Source organism: Sabethes cyaneus, chromosome 3, assembly GCF_943734655.1.
Source record: "Sabethes cyaneus chromosome 3, idSabCyanKW18_F2, whole genome shotgun sequence".
Classification (NCBI taxonomy): Eukaryota; Metazoa; Arthropoda; class Insecta; order Diptera; family Culicidae; genus Sabethes; species Sabethes cyaneus.
The window spans coordinates 135,279,599-135,302,826 of record NC_071355.1 but is presented as its reverse complement, the minus strand read 5'-3'; the positions used below and the strand labels follow the sequence as shown (position 1 = coordinate 135,302,826).

The window sequence follows — 23,228 nt, the reverse complement described above, 5'->3', positions numbered from 1 at the left end:
TGCATGATTGAGTTTTTGTTGGTTTGGTCGCGTGAGCATAAAGATTATTAACACCTTTTTGCCATTTCCGTACAGGAATTCCATAGAATTGTTCTGGCAACTTTGCTTTGGCTCAGCTAGTCTAAAGTTAGAAAACAGTATAGTAAATTTTCCGTGTAAAAAGCCACTTTCCACCGCCAGGTTCGCTAGTATCTGTAAAAGGTTAGAGTTACGAGTTTTGATTTTAACTTCCACTTCTGTTCTGTGATTGATTACCTAATTAATTCGTAAATGATTACAAAAGTAATATCTGATTACTATACGCACTTTTACGCCTTACAGGAAACCCCTTGAACGGCACCTTGCTCGCCTTGCTCTTTTCAAAGTTCATTTGTAATCATTGCTTGTGAAAACCCCTTGCTCAAGCTTGACATTTACACACACTATATAGTCAATTTTGAAGTGTTGCACTACCTGTACAGTTTTACTTATTCACCGCATTCATTTTATTGCTCGTTCGTACAGCTACAAAAAGTTAGACGCGTGTCTAGTTTCAGCAGTTTTTATTCATTTTAGGTGTACAGGACTAGAAATAAATTGTCCGAATTGCAGGATATAGTTCGTCTGCGATGGATTATAACAAATTAAAAGTAAATGATTTGAAAGCTGAATTAGCCGCAAGAAATTTGGATACGAAAGGTGTTAAAGCGGTCCTGGTCGAGCGTCTCAAGGAAGCTATCGAGAAAGAAAACAATGCGGCTCAAAGTCAGCCGTCGTTTGCTGGTGCAGGTATGCCCGAAAACAGTAATAGTTTTATTACACATATCATGTGTAACTAACCAAAAACGCAAGAAAAAATCAATTTTGTAATGAGCATCAGAAAATGGCGCGCCATTTTGAGCTTTTATTTTTTCGGCTTGTGTACATGATTTTAAACAAACGTTTCTGAAGGGTTATCTATCAGTGATGCCAATTTAATATATGTTGCTAGTTAGACTTAAAAACAAAAAGTACATCTATAGAAAAATGCACGAAACAAAACGAAAAAAATTTTTCTTGTAAAAATTACGGCACATGAATTAAAAAACTGCTGTTATAGCCTCTCACAAGGCTGGAGACTGGTCACTTTATAGTGTTTTTTAAAGTTACTGGTAAGCATATAATATTAAAAACAAAAAGTCACTTTGCATGAAAAGGAAATCATTATTTTCATGATTGCCAAACAGACTGCTACTGTAAGAAGCCTAGCTATTACCAGTAGAATTAATATATATAGAATGCCAGTGTCGCTGTTTTACTCATTGTGGTAAACAGGATTTTTTTTTGTGTGTGGATATTATCACTACGACCAGCATTTTGATCTATTGTGATCTTATCCAGGTGTTGTTCCGCACTTCGTTGTTTTTGCAGTATCGCTGTAGAGTGAGCGAACTGCTTATTATCCGTGCTTAAAGTGTCGGTGTGTTTTTACCCCTTTTCCCCTGTACGCTTCTTACTACTTTTCAAGCAATCTAGCTCTAGAACCAGGAAGTGCGGAGACTAGTTACAATTTGTCCTTGGACAAGAGGCTTCATTCGCACCTCGAGCAAGTATAATTCTTATAACCAGTCCCGGCTAAAGGCTTCATGGTTGGTAAAGCAAAGTTCAGCACAGAGTGAGGGTGTGTATGTGTGTATGTATGAGTTCCTTACTACAGTCGATATTTGTATAACGCGGGTAATTGGGACCGCGTTATATGAAGCGCGTTGTGGAAATGTGGAAATTGAGTTAATTTTGGCTATACCCGAATTTTACGAAATTTTGAATCAACACGACCATGGTTCCTTTGGGAAAGATGTCAAATATATATTTTGGTGAGACAGAAAAAATCCCCTTTAAGTCTTCCAGAGCTTCCGGAACATCCGCTAAATTTTCATTTCTGTGAAGTCTTCTCATAGCTTCAAAATTCTTTTTAAAGTCCCTATGGCTTATTATTTGGCGTAAGATAAGTAAAGTAAACAATCCGTGCTATTAAGAAGCCATCCGACCGTCAACGCGGATTGCGGAATGGCCATGGCTAACTACGATGGTTAGATTTCTGTTAAAATTTTCCCAAAAGAGCACAATACCTGGTGATGAGCTTATACAAAAGTTGATATATTTGCTATTAGATTTGAAAGTATAGTAAATGTTACCGGTAGTTCAGTTTACTACAGGGATACCTCGATATAAGACAATTTATAATTTCAAAAAGTTGTCTTATATCGAAACATGATTTTGTCAAACATTTTTGCATTAGCAGTCACCAATTTTGCTGTGTGGTGTGTGTTTACATTTTTTGAACTATTTATTATTGTTTAAGCTATTAGTTTTTTACGATTTTTAACATTACATATTTAGAAATAAATGAACATCTTCATGGCGCCGGTTTTGGATTGGAAAATTGGCTCAGGTGTCGTTACCAACTACAGTACCGCCCCGCTAATCCGACAAATTTATAGCCGGATTAGCGAATTTTGACTCGATAATCCGACAGTCAAACTGACGTCAGCGTGAGTTTGAAATGTGGTTTTGTTTACATCCATACGTAAACAACTCCGGAAATTTTTGAAAATATTTGTCGTAAGTACGCAATAACTATGTTTTATACTCAGTAATGCTCAATTTCGTCAACAAAATACTTTGAAATTCTTAGTTAGTGTCGAAATAAGTGCAAGCACATCAGTCTATTAAGAATAGCAATGAAAATATTTTGGCCATAGCAAACGTGAACGTAGTTAGAAGCAGCACCATGTACCATTTGCATTTAGTTAGAAAGAGTGTCATTCTGACGCCAAACGAAGGTAGTGTTCGATTGAAAGAAGTCAAGTTCAATACTTTTTAATTCGGAATTTTCCGGATTAGCGAGATCCGGACTATTGAGTCGTCGGATTATTGGGTGTCGGATTAGCGGGGGGATACTGTATGTCAAAGCAATTTGTCTTATATCGAGGTAAAAATTGTCTTATATCGAATTGTCTTATAATCTTATATCGAGGTTGTTTTATAACGAGGTTGTCTTATATCGAAGTATCCCTGTATACCACATCTATCAAATTACACTAGCGAAATTGATAATTTCAACAAACTTGCGAAATACCCTCGTTTATTTGTCAGCAAACATTTGCAGTATTTGCATCATTTCTGTTTCTGAATCCGAAATGGATTATTTCAAAGCTCTTTCAAACTGTAGCGCGGACTTCAACATGAATTTTCACTTATTGCACACTGACGGCAAATCCTAATTTTCCAGTGAACGTTTTGGCGGCCATGTCGAGTTGTGAGCGGCCTGTTTAGTTGAGGATTGCTGATATTCCATTTCATTTTGAACTGTTACAAATTAAAAACATTTGCACCTCCAGTGACCAATTTCAGGAAAGCTTTGAATTTTCTCCCTGTGAACCATCCAATGCCCAAATTGAGTCACAAATAGTCGAAATATACTTCTAGTAGACTAGACTATGGTCAAATTACACTCAAAATATTCACGATATATTCTGAATTTTCCGGAGGACCACCTTGCGGTTTCCTAAGGTTATTTATTACTTTTTTTTACCAATTACCCGACCTTAGTTACTTCAAAAATATTTTACCAATTCTAACCAACTTTACCAATACGAAAATTTCAACGGATATTCCGGAACCTCCAGCAGGCCAACCCGTAACTTTGTGGTTTCCGTATATCACTTAGAGAGTCAACTGTTATATGCTCTACAACTTCTTAAAGACACCACGATCGTATCTGTTCAAAATTCGAGTTTAGCCCCAATTAACTCAATATTCATATGCTACGTGTATTTGTTATACGCGGAAAACCGCGTTGTAGAAATATCGTGGTACCCGCGCTATAGAAATCTGCGTTCTACAAATCTCTACTCTACTTATGTATTACCAATCTCGTTCTGAGAACCAGGAAGCGGATCAAGCTATAATGTGCCCTTGAACAAGAGGCTTCATTCGCACCTCAAGCAAGTACCACTCTTATAACTTGCCCTGGCAAGAGGCTTTCATTGTTATGTCGTTTTCGTTTTTGCGGTGTAGCTACACCGACGCTATACCGGTGTAGCTTTTTTGCACCAAAACTTCGTTTTCGATTTCTGTGGTACACCATTGCTACACTTTTTCTGCACCAGCTACACCAGTAAAAAAGAAAGTGTAGCTGGTGCAGTTTGGAAAATATCAGCCCACCCATACCGCATTACTGCTGCTGCACCGCGAGCGTTCGTTTATCCAGCGAAAAGTGTAGCACCAAACGGTGTAGCTACACCACAAAAACGAAAACGGCATTAATAGTAAATGCAGAATGCAGTAGGAAGGATGTGGAGGGGCCTGAGAATAAACCCATGCTAAAGTCACTAACCATCGAATGGCCTGATTCTACTAGGATTCGAACCCACTACCACTCGCTTGTCAAGGCAGACTCGGTAACCTTGTGGCTACAGCCCCCCCTCTGTAAACATGATGCTAACAATCTCTATCAAGAGTAGAATCAATATATGTATAGAATGCCTGTGTTTTACTACAGGACTCATTGTGGTAAACATGGTGCTAGCAATCTGTATAAAGTCTGTGAATCGGGAACTTCATTGTCAAAGTTGCTCATTGTTATTTATCTGTGCGCTGGTTGGTGCAGTCATCAGTGCGCTCATCGCTGTGTTTTCATGCCAGTGAAATGTTTTTAAACGTTCTTTTTCTGTTCGTTCGTCTCGAGTGTAGGGAAATGTCAGCAATCTCTATATTGATTATACTGTGTTACCCAAGGGTGTGAGATTGTAAAAATTTTGCGGACTACATATCCATGGATGGCGGCAATTTGGAATCAGCTAGCATATCAAAAATAATAGCTAATAAATAATATTTATATTTTAAATAACTAAAAGGCTGTGTTTAACTGTTTTGTAATTAGTTTCGGTTGTTTTAAATAAAATGAATTAAGTAGGTACCAGAAGCAAAAGTACCAAAACCAATGAGTGGGACATCTACAATGTATGTAGTTTGACAGCCACACTTCCCCTCTGGTATTACCACCACATTTTATTTACTAGTTTTACTGCGATATTACAGGAGGAAAACTAAAGGGTGAAGACGTACCGCAAATGTCATTGACCCCAACTCGATAAAAATACATGAGTGGTATTCATGTGTATTCTGTGTATGTATCCAGTCCCAGTTTCTATGGGGATGAAACCCACGCGAAAACTGTCAGAATACCGCTAAGGGACGCGTTGACGCAGGATGTTTGGCAGTATATTGTTTGCTGAACCAGCATAGATAGGAAAATCGATTTTTATCCGGTTTGTTTACGATTGCGACATTCGTTCTATTGTTAATTCTATCTAGAATTTGTGAACGCAACGAACCAACAAAAGTTCAATTTTCAATTAACCGATTACGCTGTGCCTAACTTTCCTTAGTCTGCTTTGAGCTGTCGTCACTCGTCACGATCGGATGTGTCTGATGTTTGTTCATGTTTGTCGTGGGTGCTAATAGAATAGCTATTGTCGTCGCATAGTTGTATTTACTGTTATAGCCATTGTGTTGTCTGTACGCGCAGATTGAGGGATGTGCTATGTGCGTTATGCCGGAGTTCTGTCGCTCTGTTCGGTTCCGACTTGTTCGGTCCGGTTTCGAGTTGCTTTTGTGTGCGCCTGTTTCTACTGATGATGATTCTGCTGAAGAATAGTCGTGTCAGCGTTGTCCTATGCCTGAGTTGTTTGCTGCTGCTGTTTCCCCATGGTCATCGTATTTTGTATCCCGATCCTATTTTCATGCTAAATTACATAGATATTTTAGCATTAGCATATGAGGTTGCACACATCGCATTATATACCTGGCTACGCCGAACAACCGCAAGGGAAGTGGGTAGGAATGTTAGTGATAGCCTCTACTTTTGAAAGTGCAGGTAACCCATACTTCTTTTATAAATGTTACAGGAAAACAATCGACCACACGTCAGACGACCAAAGTTTTTATTGTACAGTAGGAGATACTTGATGAGCTAAAACGAAAAAAAATAATTAAAATAACATATTAGGCTTACCTGCTTCCAAGTCCTTGTGGTTCAGCCGTCTGACCAAGATCTCAGTTTTGAGATCAGGCATCTGGGAACCACGCGGCATCGCATCTCCTAGCTTAGCTACTTAATAGAGTATTACCGGGTATGGCCGCGTGGAGGCGCTAGGTAGGAGCTTGGGCTGGCAAAAGCTATGTTGGTCGCTTGTCTTCCCCATTTCATACGCTCTTCGCTATCCATAAGATTGCTGATCTAAGTATTGCTCTATCTTAAGTATTTACGGGGCACTTCCAGTTCACATTGATAAAAATACTCGTGGTGGTGCATCAAGAGCGCTCTCTACGCACCACCCACTGTGAACTGGGAGTGTTTCGTAAATACTTACGATAAAGCAATACTTAGTTCAGCAATCTTATGGATAATAACTGACTCTATACATGCCCCATACATAATTTTTTTTTGAATTACGCTTGGTGTTACAGTTAAATGAGCAAAACAGATACAGTGAGTGCAGGACAGTTTTGATTTAAACACAAAGCGCATTGTAGCGTATACGTTTGCTTATCGCAAGCATGCTTGGCATGGTCGCTTGGATTTTGCTTTTTTGATTACTGCACTTCAGCCAAGCACAATTTGAAAAAGTGGTGTATGGGACATTTGTAGAGCTAGTAAATATCTACAACTTTGCTGAAGAAAGTAAAATTTTATCCTTTGAATTTACGTTGCTATCGGACCGCAATGCCGTTGGTAGCATAAAGAGCACACCCTAGAGCCTTGAAGCACGTAAATACAAAAGACAGCAATCTTCAACAATATTGCAGATGGTAATTAATTCTACAAATGCCCTATGCAACACTTTTTCGAATTTTGTTTGACTGAGATGCAGTAATCAAAATCGCAAAGCCTAGGTGCTACATTCCGTTATTGAAACTTGACCTTCTGTTTTATACGACAGACTGCGTAGCCAGCTGTTATAGTACAGGACAATTGCGAGGCCAGTTGCTACGATCCTATTGACTAAATCGCAAAACCGGAGCGAAAAGAGCGCAAGCTTCTGAAATCTAAATAATTCTTAACTGTTTTTTCTTTTTTTGCATTTCAGCAGTCAAAAAAGTAGAACCAGGTACTCCAAATCCTTCAACACCGGCACGCCGAAGTCGACGTCGGTCAATGACTCGTTCTCCATCTCCCACAAAAGCTGAAATATCTATCCTGGAAAGTGTCAGTGAAGAACCAGATCCAACAGAAACGACAGAGATACTTGGTGCTCGTAAAAAGCGACGAACCAGATCAATTACAAAATCACCTTCTCCAGTAAAAACAGTTGAAACAAAACCCCTGGATGTTTTAGTTGAAGAACCTGATGTTGCAACAAAAAATTCCGAGGTAGAAATACAAGCAGCCGAAACAATATCGAGCACAAAAGAACAAAATGAAACTGAATATTCTCAAAAGTATTCTACAAGTACCATTGAAACAGATACATCTCCTGCAAAAACTTTAATTGCAAGCACAGTAGACGCTATAGACACTAAAATAGCTACGGGTGAAAAGGAAACTGAGTCAGATAAGCAAGCAGCAGAAAGCCAATCTGTTTCGACTGTTGGCAAAAAAATAGATGTGACTGAGCAACCTGAATCGCAAGTACCTGTCTCAGATACAGATAATGCGAATACCGAATTAACTGAGCATGAAAATGAATCACAAGACCCAGTTTCACAAGAGGAAGAGAAGGTAGGTCTATTCGAATTGGAATCCATAAAAGGTTTTCAGCCAGCACCAGGCCTCTGTTGGGTATATACAAATCCGTTATATATGCGACTAATATGGTTAGGCGTATGATTAATATTGGAAATAAAATGTTGACGTGCGATCAACCTATTTTGACGATTTTGACACAAAAAAAACTTTTTGGCAGACGAAGCATTTACAGGAAATATTTCAAAAAAGGTTTTAAAGTGGAGCAAAATATGTCCCGATCTCAAAAACGGGCCGTTTAAGTAAAAAAAATTGCTTCTCTCATAAGGTTCATAACGTAAACTTTACATGGAAAAAACAATGCCAAGTGGAAAGGAAGGGGGGCGGGGGGAATAGGTAGCTACGCTTAACAAGTTGTCGTTGTGACTCCTACCTTTTGTCCAATGCTGGAAAGTGCATGGGTCGAACCAAGCTATAATCTAAGATTATAATCGGATTCGAACACACAACACCAGCCAGGGCTTGTGACTCACTGGTACCCGCGTACCTATGAACCACAGGCTGGACAAAAGGAGACTGCACAACCCCCCTTATTAATGTAGGGACATGGGTTGGGTTATTTCTAGGCACAAACTGTGCCTCTTCCTCCACCTACTTTTAAACTTCTCGGTCGGTGGTTTCTACAGTAGGTGGAGGAAGAGGCACAGTTTGTGCCTAGAAATAACCCAACCCATGTCCTTACATTAATAAGGGGGGTTGTGCAGTTGAAGGGCTTGACGGTTTGAGGTGATCACTGCTAATCAGCTTACCGCTAACTAATTAGCGAATCGTGTGTTTGCTAAGTTTTAAATGTGTAAGCACTTCCGTTAGCTTTCACTTATTGAAGTACCGCTAAATAAACTAATAATAATTTTTGAAGATAATACAGTTAGCATGTACCTACCCATATTAATTATAAATACTCCCGACGTCACCATTAACGGTCAATTTCATCATTATACAAGAAATCGCATGCTTATTTTTGGTATAATTTTTAAATATTAACGACAAGCATTTTATCCAGCGGTACTACTTTAATATATCGGATGCTAATAAAGCCACTACTTCTAACACATTTAAGATTCAGCGAATTCGCTGATTGCTAGCTAGTTAGCGGTTAGCTGGCTAAGCCGAGCAATGAAATGGTAGGACAATGCATGTATTTTGATTTTAATTCTTTATCGGAAAGTCCAAGCAATAAGCTGTAATAAAGAAAGGTTATATTTCGATATTTTTGATAACATTTTAACAAATTATTTGGGAAACACAGAATTAGCTGTGCTGCGAAGTCCACAATCATGTGGCCTAAATTTCTCTCACACGCGCATGCTCGTTCCAACGAACACACATGAGCATCTCTTTTGGAATCAATTTCTTATTTTCCCATGCATAGTATTAGATTATTTCTAAACGGATTTTACTTTCATTCTAACGTCATTTATCAAGTTAAACCATGCAGACAATTTTGACTTTACAGAACTTATAAACAACTTGTATTACTAACGTAACTCGAAACTAAATTTCTCTTTTTAAATATTATGTTATGCTTGTATGTTGCAATTCTTAACTTGAACGTTTGTTTAGGTTATCAAATCTCAAACTCCGAAACGTAAATCATCATCGCCTGGAAAGGATTCACCTGTCAAAACACCTCGACCTAAACCAGCCCAAGCTCCAATTGTATTTGTAGCAGAGGAAAACGAACCGGAACTAGATGATGGAAAATTTGCGCTAAGTTGGAGTATGAAGTTGAAATTGGCGTATTGAAATCAAACTGATTATTTTCCTTTTTTTAGTTGACTCTGATCTTAATTTAGAAATTGATAGCAAAACGTTCTGTGCAGCGAAACCTCTATCTGATGGTGCTCTGGCACTGGTTTGGGCCTCAGCTCGCGCCAATCTTGGAGTAACTAAAGGGAAGGTAGCTTTTGAAGTGCTTCTAACTAAAATCAACGAAACGAAAAAGGTGACTGAGGAACCAATAACTGCGGAATTACGCATCGGATGGTCAACAAAAAAATCAAGTTTACAGTTAGGGGAAGATAAGCATTCATTTTCATATGGCAGCGTGGGTTCAAAAGGAACCAACGGCGATTTTAGTGACTACGGTATTGAGTACAAGGCGGGCGACGTTGTTGGGGTATATTTAGACTTGGAGTCTAATCCATGTACAATTCAATATACAGTTAATGGCATTGACCAAGGGATAGCTTTTGACTTCAAATATGAAGAGCTTGAAGGGCAGGCATTATTTCCACACATTTGCAGTAAAAACATTGCTTTCAAAGTTAATTTTGGTCAGTTAGAAAGCAGTTTACTCAATGATAGACCTAAAGGCGGAATAGCGGATAACAAAACTAATGATGCACAGTCGATCACAAAAGAAAATCAGCCAGAAAGTGCAGAATTGACAAAGATTAAAACTTCTGAACAAGACCCGTCTATTGTCACCGAATCTGATTCGGCTGTTACTGATGCCAAGCAAGAACATACTGAAAACGAAACCAGTGCGCAACCTTCAGACGTCACTTCACAGAACATACAAGAGGTAATTAGTGGACAATAGGCGGTATAAATAAAACAGTTTGCTTTGCTCTTCCCGTGCAAATCTTATGGGAGAGTTTGCTCTAACTCTTTTATTCATATGGCCTAATATTCAGTCCTTCATTTAGATCTGCCTTTAGCTAATTTTGGTTATTTTAAGGCGAATAAATCAGTTTCGGAAAATACTGCGATTAATGCAGACAACGATCAATCCTCAATTATCCAATGTATAAATCCTGAATTCATTTACATCGGCGAATCTGTGAAGGATAACTTGGTGTTAGGCGAACATCGGTCAGAAGCACGGAAAGCTTGTGAAGTAAGTTGTAGCGCATTGATATATGTGTTATTACTCATTACTTGTATTCGTTTTAGGTAATTTTTCTCATTGGTTTGCCTGGTAGCGGTAAAACTCATTGGATAAATAAGTTTCTCGAAGAAAACATCGATAAAAAATTTACCATCCTTGGTGTTGAATCTTTGTTGGAGCAGATGAAGGTAATTGTTATATTTCCGATTGTTATTATTGTAGCTCACAATCAGCGCTCATCGATCTCGTAACAGCAAAATTTGGAATTGTTATTATTAAAAATATTTTCATATAGAGTTTATTGCTAATTTCCGTCATAGCAAGGAAAACCACTTCAATTTTCATCATTTCTTGTTTCTTCGTTAAATCGAATAATCCAAAAGTTCTTGTGCTGATTTAACTCAAACACACTTACCTACCGAATCGTGCACTTTAATTTCACTAACAAGCGCTTATTATAAGCATTTTATTGAAATTACTTCGGAAACGTCGGGCATTTTCCGGTTTCCGTAAACAAATAGTACGAATTACCAGTAATACATACAGTAGTAATAAATTTAGGTTTCAAAGGGAATCAAAATAAAGAAGATAGTAATCGAAATACACTATGAATGAATATGAATGATATGAATATATGGTACTACCACCTGCCTTAGCAGAACATCCGTTCATAGCAATGAGCCTATCATGTCAAAAAGAGTTGAACATATTCAACGATTGGTCATGCTTCCCAACTCTTGTATGAAGGGCCAAAAGGGAATTGGTCGATAAGCAACACCACTTACACGTACCAGGGATTTAGAGAATCTCCTTCCAAGGGCTAAGTCGCCTGAGTCAATCGTTGAATAAACCGTCTTAATGCAGAATGACTCCAGCAGGTGGGGAGAAGAGCCCGTTCATTATCCACGATGTGTTGTTAATCGGGCCAAGATTAACCCTAGAAAGTTGACTGTTTCACTCTCCCTAGGCCCACCGTTTCAAGCAAGTGCCCTGATGGTCCCTCCCTCTTCCCGATTCTAGTTTATTTATGAAATGTGGTATATATGGGTAAAAAAAGAACAATCTCACCAGCAGTCCTTCGAATGGAATAGAGTTGCGTCCTTTTAGTTTCCATAAGTGCTTCTTTCTTCTGGTATCCAATATCCATGTGCAGTATTAACACTCGTATTGGCCAAAGTTTTCACTATATAGCAGGAAATGCTTCATAAGCTAAAACGATAAAAATAATTAAAATAGCTTATATTATGCTTACCTATTATCAAGATCGTGTGGCGCGCCGTCTGCCCAAAACCTCGATTATGAGATCAGGCAGCCGGGAACCACACAGTATCGCACCTCCTAGCTTGGCTACTCAATAGAGCATTACCGGGTATGGCCACGTGGAGGCGCTAGGTCGGGGCTTGGGATAGCTAGAGCTATATTGGACGCTCCTCATTTGCCTTCCCCATTTTATACCCAAGATAGTAATCGAAATACACTACACAAAAGCTTCAAACCAGAAGTGAGATTGAGCACCGTGCGCTGTTTAGTCCTATATTTTGCTTAACGTTCCCAACAATGATCCCGGCAAAAACAATTGCTCTCTCCTTTGACAGATTAAATCAATTAACGAAAGTTAGTAAGTAATCTTTGTTTTCCTTTCGCGGTTACTGCAAGAACTTAAGGTAGCCAGCCCACTTGCATCAATGTGGTATATAAAGGTATGGCGATGTTGGTAAAATAATGTTAGTGAATGAAGAAGTTTTATTATGGTGTGGGTGGAGTCGTAAATCGACCAATCACGATCAAGCGTGACGTCAAATTCCAAAAATAAACCCCACTGTCCGACGCGGTTTGTTTGACGTCCATTACTGATTTTTAGCTACTAATACCATCAAATGTGTTTTTCTTCCACACCTCTTCAAACCATGCATAACGTAGGCAAAACTTTGAGATGAACGTTTATCGCTAATTGTTTTCTCGATTTCAAGCATGCTCTCTAGTTTTTCTACATACAAATTTCACGTTCAAGCTATTTTCATTTTTAGGTATTGGGTAAACCGAGAGAACCGTCTAATACAAACAAATGGTCTAGATTGATCGAGCAATTGTCACGCAGTCTTCATAAGTTGAACGACATTGCTGCTAAACGACGGCGAAATTTTATTATTAATCAGGTAAATATGCTTATACATTTTCTTTAATTTAAAATGACCGAATATTATCTGCTTCAATATACAGCAAACTAATGTTTTTGCATCCGAACAACGACGCAGATTGCGGGGTTTTGGCGATTATGGTGCTAGACGTGCTGTAATAGTAGTCCCCAGCGAAGAAGAATACAACCGCCGGCTTAAACTGCAGACAGAAACTGGAGTTGAAGCAATGGAGGGGAACGTTAATGCAATGAAAGGTATTAATTTTAGTGCGACTTACCATTTAGTCTTAACAAGCAATGCGCAATGGGATTTTTTTTGACGTAGGACTACGTCTTTGTTTACTATCTGGGACGGGGTAACACTTTGTGAAAACGAAAATAGAAGTGTAACGTTGGAAAGAAAGATTTCAAATGCTAATAACTACTAAACTACTGAACGAAACTGAGCAATATAACGTTGGAAAGATAAAATGATCAGCAATTTTATAGAGGGGGCGAGAAAGCAATTTTATGGACGGCGTAAGAGGGGGAGCTCCTATATAAATGAAACACAAATTTCTTCAAAACTCGAGAACTAATCAAGCAAATGGAACCAAATTTGGCATGTGGGGGTTTTAGAAGGTAGGATTTTTTTTCGATGGTGTACTGAGACCCCTTCCCCTTCTAAAAGGGGGGGCTCCCATACAATTGAAATACAAATTTCTTCATAAATCTAGAACTAATCAAGCAAATGGAACCAAATTTGGCATGTGGGGGTTTCAGAAGGCAAGAATTTTTGTCTGATGAATTGAGACCCTTCCTCTCTTTAGGAGGGGGGGGGGGGGGCTCCCATACAAATAAAATACAAATTTCCTCATAACTCGAGAACTAATCAAACAAAAGAAACCAAATTTGGCATGTGGGGGTTTTGGAGGCAGGATTTTTTTCTATGGTGAATTAGGACCTTTCCCTTCGTTAAGAAGAGGGGATCCCATACAAATGAAATACAAATTTCCTCATAACTCGAGAACTAATCAAGCAAATGGAACCAAATTTGGCATGTTGGGGTTTATGCAGGCATGAATTTATTTCATGATGATTTGAGACTCCTCACCTGTCTGGTAGAAGGATAAGGACTCTCATACAAATAACACAGACATTTTTGCGTATGTGCCATATTTTCTGCTATGTAACAAGCGGTAAGCTGTGAAAGTAAACTAGTAAAACCTTCTCGAAGCAAAAGACAGTGAATCGACGCCGATAACTTACGTGCCTGTTGCCATACATATCAAAAGAGAAGGACATTCGAATGGCACGTCATAATTGCGATGAACGTGTTTTGGCTTTAATGGTTTCTGTAACCAATGGCCCTTTTAAAGGTCACAAGTCAGTAAAAGTAAGATTACACGGCGTGACAAAAATTTTTTTTAATATACTTTGCAAGTGATCGAGTGTACGTTGTTAGTCGCACCTAGTACATCATTAAAACACATATGACATCATCCTAACGCCCCCAAAATTTCAAGTTATTGCAAAAAAAACGTTTTTTGGCTAGGTATACACATACTATCATGAATAGCTCAATAATTTTTTATACATTTTTGGAAAGTTTAGAGGACAAGCTTTCAGAATATATACACATACACTATGGTTCTACAAAAGTTAGATGAGATTTTTTAATTAAATATGAAATTTAACTACAAAAATGAAATTTTTCTCACTTTAGGGGTCCTTAATGTGACCTTAAAAATGACCCACATTCCTGAGCTCAACATCACTTGTTTTATATCCAATCCTAAGACTTTAGTCAAAATTTCAGCCAAATCGGTCAACATTTGCAAATTTGAGACCATTTTACTGCCGGTGGAAGCATAACTGTCCCGTGTTACATTTAGTCATTTTCGACATTTTGTTGTCAAACGTTATAATTTTATATGTATTTTAATAATATGAATCGAAAGCATGGTGTTTATACTAGAAAAACTATAAAAAATTTCAAGACGATTTGTCCCACTGGAAAAATGGACGCATATTTGTCTCGCTGCATATACCTTTTCATACAAAATGTTTTCAAGTTGTATACAAAATTGAGTAAAGTTTTTCAACATTATCTCAAAGAGGCACAAATAATAACATCAAAACTGAATAATTTTAGAAAAATCAGTTTTTCAACTTTGGGTGCGATTTTTTCATTTTCGTGTTTTGTAACATGGGACAGATATGCTACCAGCGGCAGTTTAAGAGTTGTAGAATTTGTTGCTTCTCATATATCACCCGCCTAAGGCGACATCCATTTAGTACTTCACGCAAATTTTGACCAATATCTACCCCCCCCCCCCCTCCCTCCCTTGCCACATTTCGTCACACATTCGTGACCACCCCCCTGAGAAAGCACGTCACGTCACGGCAACCCCCCTCCCCATTCACTACAAAAAAATTAAATATTCATTCCAACCTTTTTATTTAAAGCTATGAAATAAATTTCAGCAAGTAGACAAAGGAAAATTTTCGAGTTTATAAGTCGGATTTTGAAGATCGCTGATGTGTCGTCGATTAATGTTTCGCGCATATCCACGCGCTTTACATCCATCCACTCAAATTCGTCTGACCTAGTTGAAAGAATCAGGACTTCCTGCTGACGTCTTGCAGCAACACGCCTTGGAAGAACTTTTCTGACGGATTTTGTCATTTTGTGTATTCATTCAATCGTGCATCATTCAATCATTCAACATTACCTTAGATGCGAAATTTAATCCGCAAGTAGTAGTAGTAGGGGAAAGCCACCATCATTTCAAGGACTTGCCAATGTATGTGTGTAGAATTACAGTAGATCCAAATTTGATTATCAAATGAATTTCACACTAATGCTGTTACAGAAGGGCCAAAAGGGGTTGGGCGGACTCACAAGCAGAGGCACTTGTACGCATTCCGGGGTTATAAGAGTCGCCTTCCAGCATTAGGATCCTTCCATGTAATAATCAATTTCGCTGTACCAACTTTAACCCACGTGATGATTTGTTTGTTTTGAATTGAGAAGTGCCATATTTGCTTCAGACCTTAAGGATTCAGGTTGGCAATCCACTCCATCATCCAGCCTTCCACATTTATGATTCAATAATACTGTTAATAATATGATATTAAGATGAAATGTGGTATATATAGGTAAAAATAGAACAATCTCACCAGCAGTCCTTCGTATGAAATAAAGTAGCGTCCTTTGAGGTTCCATAAGTGCTTCTAATAGTTAATTTAATTTTTCATTCTGGTATCCATGTGCAGTATTAAAACTCGTTTTGGCCAAAGTTTTTACTATATAGCAGTAGATGCTTCATAAGCTAAAACGAAAAAAATAATTAAAATAACTTATTAGGCTTACCAATTAGCTAGGCCGTGTGGCTCCGCAGTCTACCCAAAACCTCGGTTTTGAAGTCAGGCAGCCGGAAACCACCCAGCATCGCACCTCCTAGCTTGGCTACTCAATAGAGCATTACCAGGTATGGCCACGTGGAGGCGCTAGGTAGGGGCTTGGGATGGCTAGAGCTATATTGGACGCTCCTCATTTGCCTTCCCCATTTCATATCCAGGTGCGAAATTTAATCCGCAAGTGGCATAAACTCTATCCTTCAGAGAGCTTTTGAGTGAGAGGCAGTATAAATTAGACCGAAAGCCTTAAAAGCAGCCGTGGAACTTCGGTATGAGTTTTTGTTCATCGACTGAGTTCAGCACGAATATCAAGGGAAAGCATTGCCATGGGTCTCTGGTAGCATCCTGTAACCCTTCAGGAGTTTGTGCGACTGCTATTTGCGGTTGCAAAAATCTTTTAGGCAGGATGGTACTCAAGCAGCTCTTCAGCGGTGTACTGCATATTCTGTAAAGCCTTAATGAAGAGTTCATACTACATAGAATAAATGAGTCCTGTTCACACATATATGTTAAAAAAAGTTTTCATTCAAAAAATTTGATTTAAAATCCATCAGTACGTTGATTTTATAGAAGCCTCCAATAGTTGTATCTTGAAATGAAGGCTAAATATAATTTCCCGAATAAATTTTCCATTTGATTTTGTTTCATGTGACGTCACATAACTTCATAACCCCCCCCCCCTCCCCCCTTACGTCACAAATCGTCACGATTAGGTAACCCCCCCCCTCTCCACTATAAGTGTGACGTACTTTATGGATGCCCCCTTAATCTTACAACTGAGCATCTTGTACACGATGTAAGATTAGGCGGGAAGCTACAAATTCTCCAACTCTTAAAAATGCTCTCAAATTTGTAAATGTTGACCGATTTGGCTGAAATTTTGACCAAAGTCTTAGGATTGAATAATATAAAACAAGTGACGTTGAGCTCAGGAATGTGGGTAATTTTTAAGGTCACTTTAAGGACCCCTAAAGTGACAAAAAGTTCATTTTTGTCGGTAAATTTCATATTTAATTGAAAAAATCTCGTCTAACTTTTGTAGAACCGTAGTGAATACAACAAGTTCAATATATCGTGGCAAAAAGCTTGTCCTCTAAGCTTTCCAAAAATTCGTAAACACTTGAAATTGCTTGAAAAATTATTGAGTTATTCATGATAGTATATGTACACCTAGCCAAAAAAACGTTTTTTTTTTGCAAAAACTTGACATTTTGGGGGTGGTAGGAAGATTTCAAATGTGTTTTTATGATGTACTAGGTGTGACTAACAACGTACACTAGGTCATTTGAGAAGTATTTTTTCCGTGTAACACGGTGTTATTGAAACATGTCAAGTTACGCATGATCATATTTAATACAATAATCTGTGGGCTGGTTGGTCATTCATTACTATTTCAACCTTTATGATGCACACAAGTGATTTTCAAAAGAAATCTTCTGTGTCTTAATGGTTGCAGGCGTTGTACTTATGAACCCCCGTCCACGTATTTTCAAAGCCACCATTGCATTATGACAAAAAACTTATAATTTAAATTCAAACTTGAACATTTGTCGCCGCTATCGTTTTACTGTTTCCTTGTATGTAGTGATCTGACTTGATTTACCAGTCCATTGTACGCACTGGAGAAACTCGCTGTAGATTGACCGCTCTCTGCATTCTTATTTTTATGTGGAGCATCTCAGCCTTCAGTCTCATTAGATCTTTAATCTAATGATCTGATATAGTCCTACGTCACCCTTTCGTACAACCCTTAGGGCTGTATACCTTATAGTTTTTCGAAAAAAAAGACCTTTATTTCAAATCAATATCTCCAATACCGCTGGGCCTGGTGTAGATTCAATCGTTTGATGTCAAAAGAGAGATCTAAGTTAGTGATTCCAATGGTGGGCTGGTACCGAACGACCAAAACACAAAAGGCCGAATTACAAATACCCGAAACCCAAATGGTCGATTTTCAACAAATGTCACATAATGTTGAAATCGTATTTGGCCAAACCACGAAAGATCGAATCCCTACTTGGTTGAATCTCTTCGAAAATATTTATAAGAATAACGTTTTTAAGGGGGCATAGTACCTTTTACACCATGTTTTTTGCCACGATATGTTGAACTTGTATACTATGATAAAAATCACTGTGCAGTTATACATATAAAACTCAGAGGCACAAAAAACAATGTATGTTGAGGAAAAAGATTTTCTGTTTTGTTTGAAATTTGGTGATAATTTAAGGCCCTGGTTTCATTTGTAGGGGAGCCTTGCTTTTAGAGAGGTGGGGACAATTTGCCATAGAAAAAATCCTGCCTCTAAAAACCCCCATATGCCAAATTTGGTTCCATTTGCATGATTAGTTTTCGAGTTATGCAGAAATTTGTGTTTTATTTGTATGGAAGCCACCCCCCCCCCCCCCTCTTAGAGAGGGGAGCGGTCTCTAACCATCATAAGAACTTTTCCCGGTTCCAAAAACCCCTGCATACAATGTTTCACGCCAATCGGTTCAGTAGTTTTCGAGTCCATAAAGTATCATGCAGACAAAAATTCATTCTTAAATACCTATAAGGAGATAAGAAGAGGAAGAAAACTGTTATCATGCATTTATGTTTCTTCGTTCAAAACAGCACATTTTCACATTCCTACCACCGAACAAGGCTGGTTCACTGAGATAACGTTCGCAGAATTGAACGAAGAGAAAACCCGAGAGGAGGTTAAGAGGTTAAACGATGCTGGCAGAAAAGCGCTACCGAGAAATTATAACCGCAATCAACAACAACGTGGTCGAGGAACGAATCAACGATGGAACCAGACTCACCAAGGATACGGAAATAACCGTTATAGTGGACAACAATATCAAGGAGGATACAATTCTCAGCGGTATAATAACTCACAACAGTATTCTCAGAATAGAAATTATAGACCAGGAAACGGTTACGGCAGGCGTGATTCCAATTCAGGTTTTAGTGGAAGCCGTTATAGTGGAAACACAGATTGGACACGCAATAGCGGGTATTTTTTCCATATTGTATTTTTTAAACAGCAAAATATAACTTGAATTTTTTCTAGACGCTACAACAATCGTTATAGTAATCAAGGGTATCAGAATAATCAATCCAGACGCTATGATGGTAATCGGAACGACTATAGAGGTGACAAAAAATTAACAATGTCTATATATAGTTATTTTACAATATTTTATTATTATTGTTTGTTTAGGATACAATAGTGGCTGGGATCAAGATACAAATTGCTGGGGTGGGTATGGCTCACAAGGAAATGACACACAACAATGGTATTCATGGTGGCAGGTAATCGAGTTTTAAAAAGTCTTCATTTATTTTATCTTTTTCGACAAGCATTTTATGGATTGGATGTGTTAAATCGAATGTAGATAATTTTTCTTGCTTAAAAAAACGATTCTCAACAGCTCAAAATTAGGATTACGTTAAATGCGTGGAGACACGGTTCTAGTAAAATGTAAATCTAGCAACAATGTAACATTTATAAGCGCAAAATGAAAACTTATGTAGCGCTACTAAAATTACTGTTTGCCCTACAACTACTGCTTCTTCCATTTCGGAAGAAAGTCATCTTTAGGGACATGCATTGATCTGAATAAGGGAACTGATTATACTCTTCCAATAATTACATACGATATTGTGATATATCATTAGTTACTGGTAAACGGGGTAACTTGCAACAACGCTATATCGGTCGAATTTATTGAATTTTAGCATCTGTTACTACAATTTTTGATCTATATCAATTTCTGAACGTTGTTGATGTTGATCAAAAAAGTTCTAGAAACTGCTTTTAATTTTTTTGCTCCTTTGGTGGATTTAAAAATTTCACAAAATACTGTTAAAGTCATTGTCATTTTTTTGTCTGTAAAATATTTGTTTTACCATCGAGCAACACAAATAGAAAAAGCCCAACATACATTTTTATAGTAAAGTGAATAATAAGCAAAAAAATAGATGATTTATGATAACTATTTTTGTTCGTGCTGCTTGTTACCACATTATTCGTAAAATATGTACTAAGACGGAATAACTTGCAACAGCTGGTAGATATAGAAAGCTGTGCACCGTTAACTCCACGAGGCAAGTTATCATTTCTTTTAGCATCAAGCAAAACTGAAAAGACAGCTAGAGAGTATTCTTCCTTTAAAGAGTTGGAAATATGCCTCGGCAGGTACTTGTGTGGCCTGGCAGAGCTACACAGTACTGAAAATGGTCGTTGAAGAAGCCAAAAAGAAAATATCATCATTGAGAGCAATTATTGACCACTGCAGGGATGGTTCGATCACGTTGACTCAATTTTGATTCATTTGATAGTACCGTCTCAGCCGTGCAAAACTTGCCAAAGTTGTATATGGCACATTTGTATAACTAGTATCTATAATTTTGCTGAAGAAAATTTTGCTGTATCTATTGTAGTTACGATGCTACAATGCTAGTACCTCATTAGTACTCATTAGTAACGTGATGTGAATAGCCTTTTGCACTGGTGCCTCATAAACAGGATGGAGGTAAATGTATCAAAATGTTCCGTCATAACGTTCTCCCGCTTTCGTAACCAACCATCAACATTTCGAATATCTAATGGACGCACGCGAAATGAAACGTTGTAGCTCTGTCAAAGATCTGGGAGTCATGCTTGACTGCAAGCTAATGTTCGACGAGCATATTAGCATAATATCGTCAAAAGCGTATGCTGTACTCGGCTTCATTCGACGAACCGCTTCGGATTTGAATGATATCTACGCAGCACCGGTGTGGGCACCGTATCACACAGGGGAAATTAATAAAATTGAAAGAGTGCAACGTTGTTTCATATACGTTTTGCCCTGCGTCGTTTGCTTTGGTAGGACCCTATACGCCTTCCGGCTTACGAAAATCGTTGTCAGTTGATAAAACTTAGTACGCTTACCCAAAGAAGACGAACGTCACAGAGATTGCCTGTTTACGATCTGCTAATGGAAGTTATCGATAGTAGTTTTCTCTTAGAAGATATAAATTTGCACGTGTCTCGTCGAATTCTTCGGAATCGAACGTTTCTCTGGACTCCAGCTCATCGAACCCAATGTGGCCAGAAAAATCCTTTACATTATTGCTGTAGATTTTAATGTTAGCAAAACTAGATTTAAAAGTTTGATTGAAAATGTAAATAAGTTTTAAGATACAATTAGTCTGTACTAAAGAAACAGGCTAAAGAAATGACATTGGAGCTCAGTCACTGTTATCATTAAATCTAATTTGCTCAACGATGATTGTTGTGCGTGACTCTGTTCAATGTTGCTCGAAAAAGTTCTAACAATATTTTTTTCGAGCTCAACATTTAGGCGATTTTATGAACTGTACGCTGCAAATTTGATTGCCTGGTGCTGTCGTTAGGCAGCACAGATCGATTTCGTGATGATACGATAATATTTGTTGCCGTTTTCTTGCAGTCAATATTTTCTGCCGCGTTCATCGACTGATACTCCGCATGTTTTCGAGCAAAAGATTCAGAAGTTTAGATCGATTTCCATGTCCACTTGGTTTCGGCGAACCGAAAATGAGTTACCTGTCACTGTTTGGTCATATTCTTTAGTCTGTACTGCCTTAAGTCGAAGACTGTAGAAAAAAAAATTAAATTAGTAACTAAATGAACGTTCATTTTATCGCAAATTTACAGCAAAATTGTAGATAATAACTAGTTCTACTAATGTCCCATATACAACTTTGTCAAATTTTGCTCGACTGAGACGGTACTGTCAAATGAATCAAAATTGAGTCAAAGTGATCGAACCATTCCGTGGATCCATGATTATTCAAGCTGAATATTCGGTGCAACTCTACAATAAAGCCCGCCCCTGCTACCTAATGATTTGGTAAGCAAATTAACGTGTTTGAGCTATCAAAAACGTCTTGCGTAGAAGTGTTGCAAGTGACCCCGCCGTTGTAAATATTCTCAGATGACGGTATTACAAATTCGATTCATCCAAAGAATAGGAGTTTTGTTGATACTAAAACAAGCTGAACTTTAAAACTTTTTTTATAGGGATTTTGCCTAATTTGGCATTCGCCTCTGTGTTTTGTATGTTTTAATCATAAAATGCATGGTATTGGGAAAATCAGGGAAATGCTAAAAATTTAATGAATGCTCTGAATGTGCAATTAGCTAGCGGTTTATAGACTAGAAATTGAATTTAAAACTTTGTACAAGTCCATTCATCTCTAGAAAAACTTTCTATTTTTGTGTTTGTAGTCAAATGTCAAAAACTTATTGCAGCAGCATGGAGGCAGTGGAACGGATAGCGCACAGCATGTTAATATGGAACAGTACTGGTCCCAATATGCACAGCAGCAAAACTATGGAAACTATCCGCAATCAAAGTCCCACGGATCAGGATCATCGTCCAAGAATAAGTAAATAGAATAATTTTAGTATACTTTGAGCTTAAGTTACGTTTTAACAACTTCCTCTCTCTCACCCACCATCGGGAACGACACGAAATTCACAACAGTAGAGCAGCAGTAAGATTGCAATTTCTGATGGTATATAGTATGAAATCGTCTAAATATTAGCAATGTATAAGATAAAAGCATTCTGAAATCATTACTTGTTATGATTTTTCCTCTTTACATGTTTTTTTTTTTGACAAGTGTAAGATGAGAGGGGAAGGTTTTAAGCAAGGCATAGTTTTAATATTGAAATGAAAATTTACCTATTTAAAAATAGGCATCATATGTATGCTGCGAGAACGATTTGTAGCTTAGTTCAAATTTTTATTGGTAAAGTACTTTGTTTTACTTTGATCCAGATCACAATATCATTAGGTCGCAGTACTGACAAATAACCGTAGTGTGTAAAGAAATGTTTTCGTTTATGTGAAAATGTACTGAGAAGCTTAATATTATTTAGACCAACTACATCGTTCAACATGTTCAATATAAACTCATGTAACTCTTAAAATATGTAAACATTGTTTTTCACTTTCTTCGTTCCAACTTTAATCACTAGTTTGGAGTAAATATCATTCAAATATAAGAATGGATAAGATAGTGCAGAGTTTCAACCAATATATTTTCAATGCCGAACATTTTCGGAA

At 37.9% G+C, this 23,228-nt stretch overlaps 1 protein-coding gene across 3 annotated transcripts; it reads left to right on the top strand.

Annotated features, from left to right (window-relative positions):
• The first annotated feature begins 516 nt into the window (after nucleotides 1–516).
• LOC128741244 (heterogeneous nuclear ribonucleoprotein U-like protein 2) lies at nucleotides 517–23,134 on the top strand. Of its 3 annotated transcripts, none has more exons than XM_053836906.1 (12): nucleotides 517–768; nucleotides 7,116–7,744; nucleotides 9,332–9,488; nucleotides 9,544–10,295; nucleotides 10,452–10,610; nucleotides 10,667–10,789; nucleotides 12,629–12,757; nucleotides 12,822–12,993; nucleotides 18,757–19,141; nucleotides 19,199–19,281; nucleotides 19,349–19,440; nucleotides 22,385–23,134. In XM_053836906.1, exons 1-12 carry the CDS (start codon nucleotides 609–611, stop codon nucleotides 22,547–22,549), a joined length of 3,006 nt encoding a protein of 1,001 aa, XP_053692881.1. In that variant the 5' UTR covers nucleotides 517–608; the 3' UTR covers nucleotides 22,550–23,134. The 3 variants fall into 3 exon arrangements, with proteins under 3 accessions (XP_053692881.1, XP_053692882.1, XP_053692880.1); XM_053836907.1 differs by having other exon boundaries at nucleotides 7,113–7,744; nucleotides 22,409–23,134; XM_053836905.1 differs by having other exon boundaries at nucleotides 7,113–7,744.
• Nucleotides 23,135–23,228: the final 94 nt, after the last annotated feature.

Excerpts from the sequence above, each read along its gene's own strand:
- LOC128741244 (XM_053836905.1), top strand. The coding sequence starts at position 609 with ATGGATTATAACAAATTAAAAGTAAATGATTTGAAAGCTGAATTAGCC. Across the intron at positions 7,745-9,331 it reads TTTCACAAGAGGAAGAGAAG|GTTATCAAATCTCAAACTCC; the intron begins GTAGGTCTATTC and ends ACGTTTGTTTAG. Across the intron at positions 19,441-22,384 it reads AATGGTATTCATGGTGGCAG|TCAAATGTCAAAAACTTATT; the intron begins GTAATCGAGTTT and ends TTGTGTTTGTAG.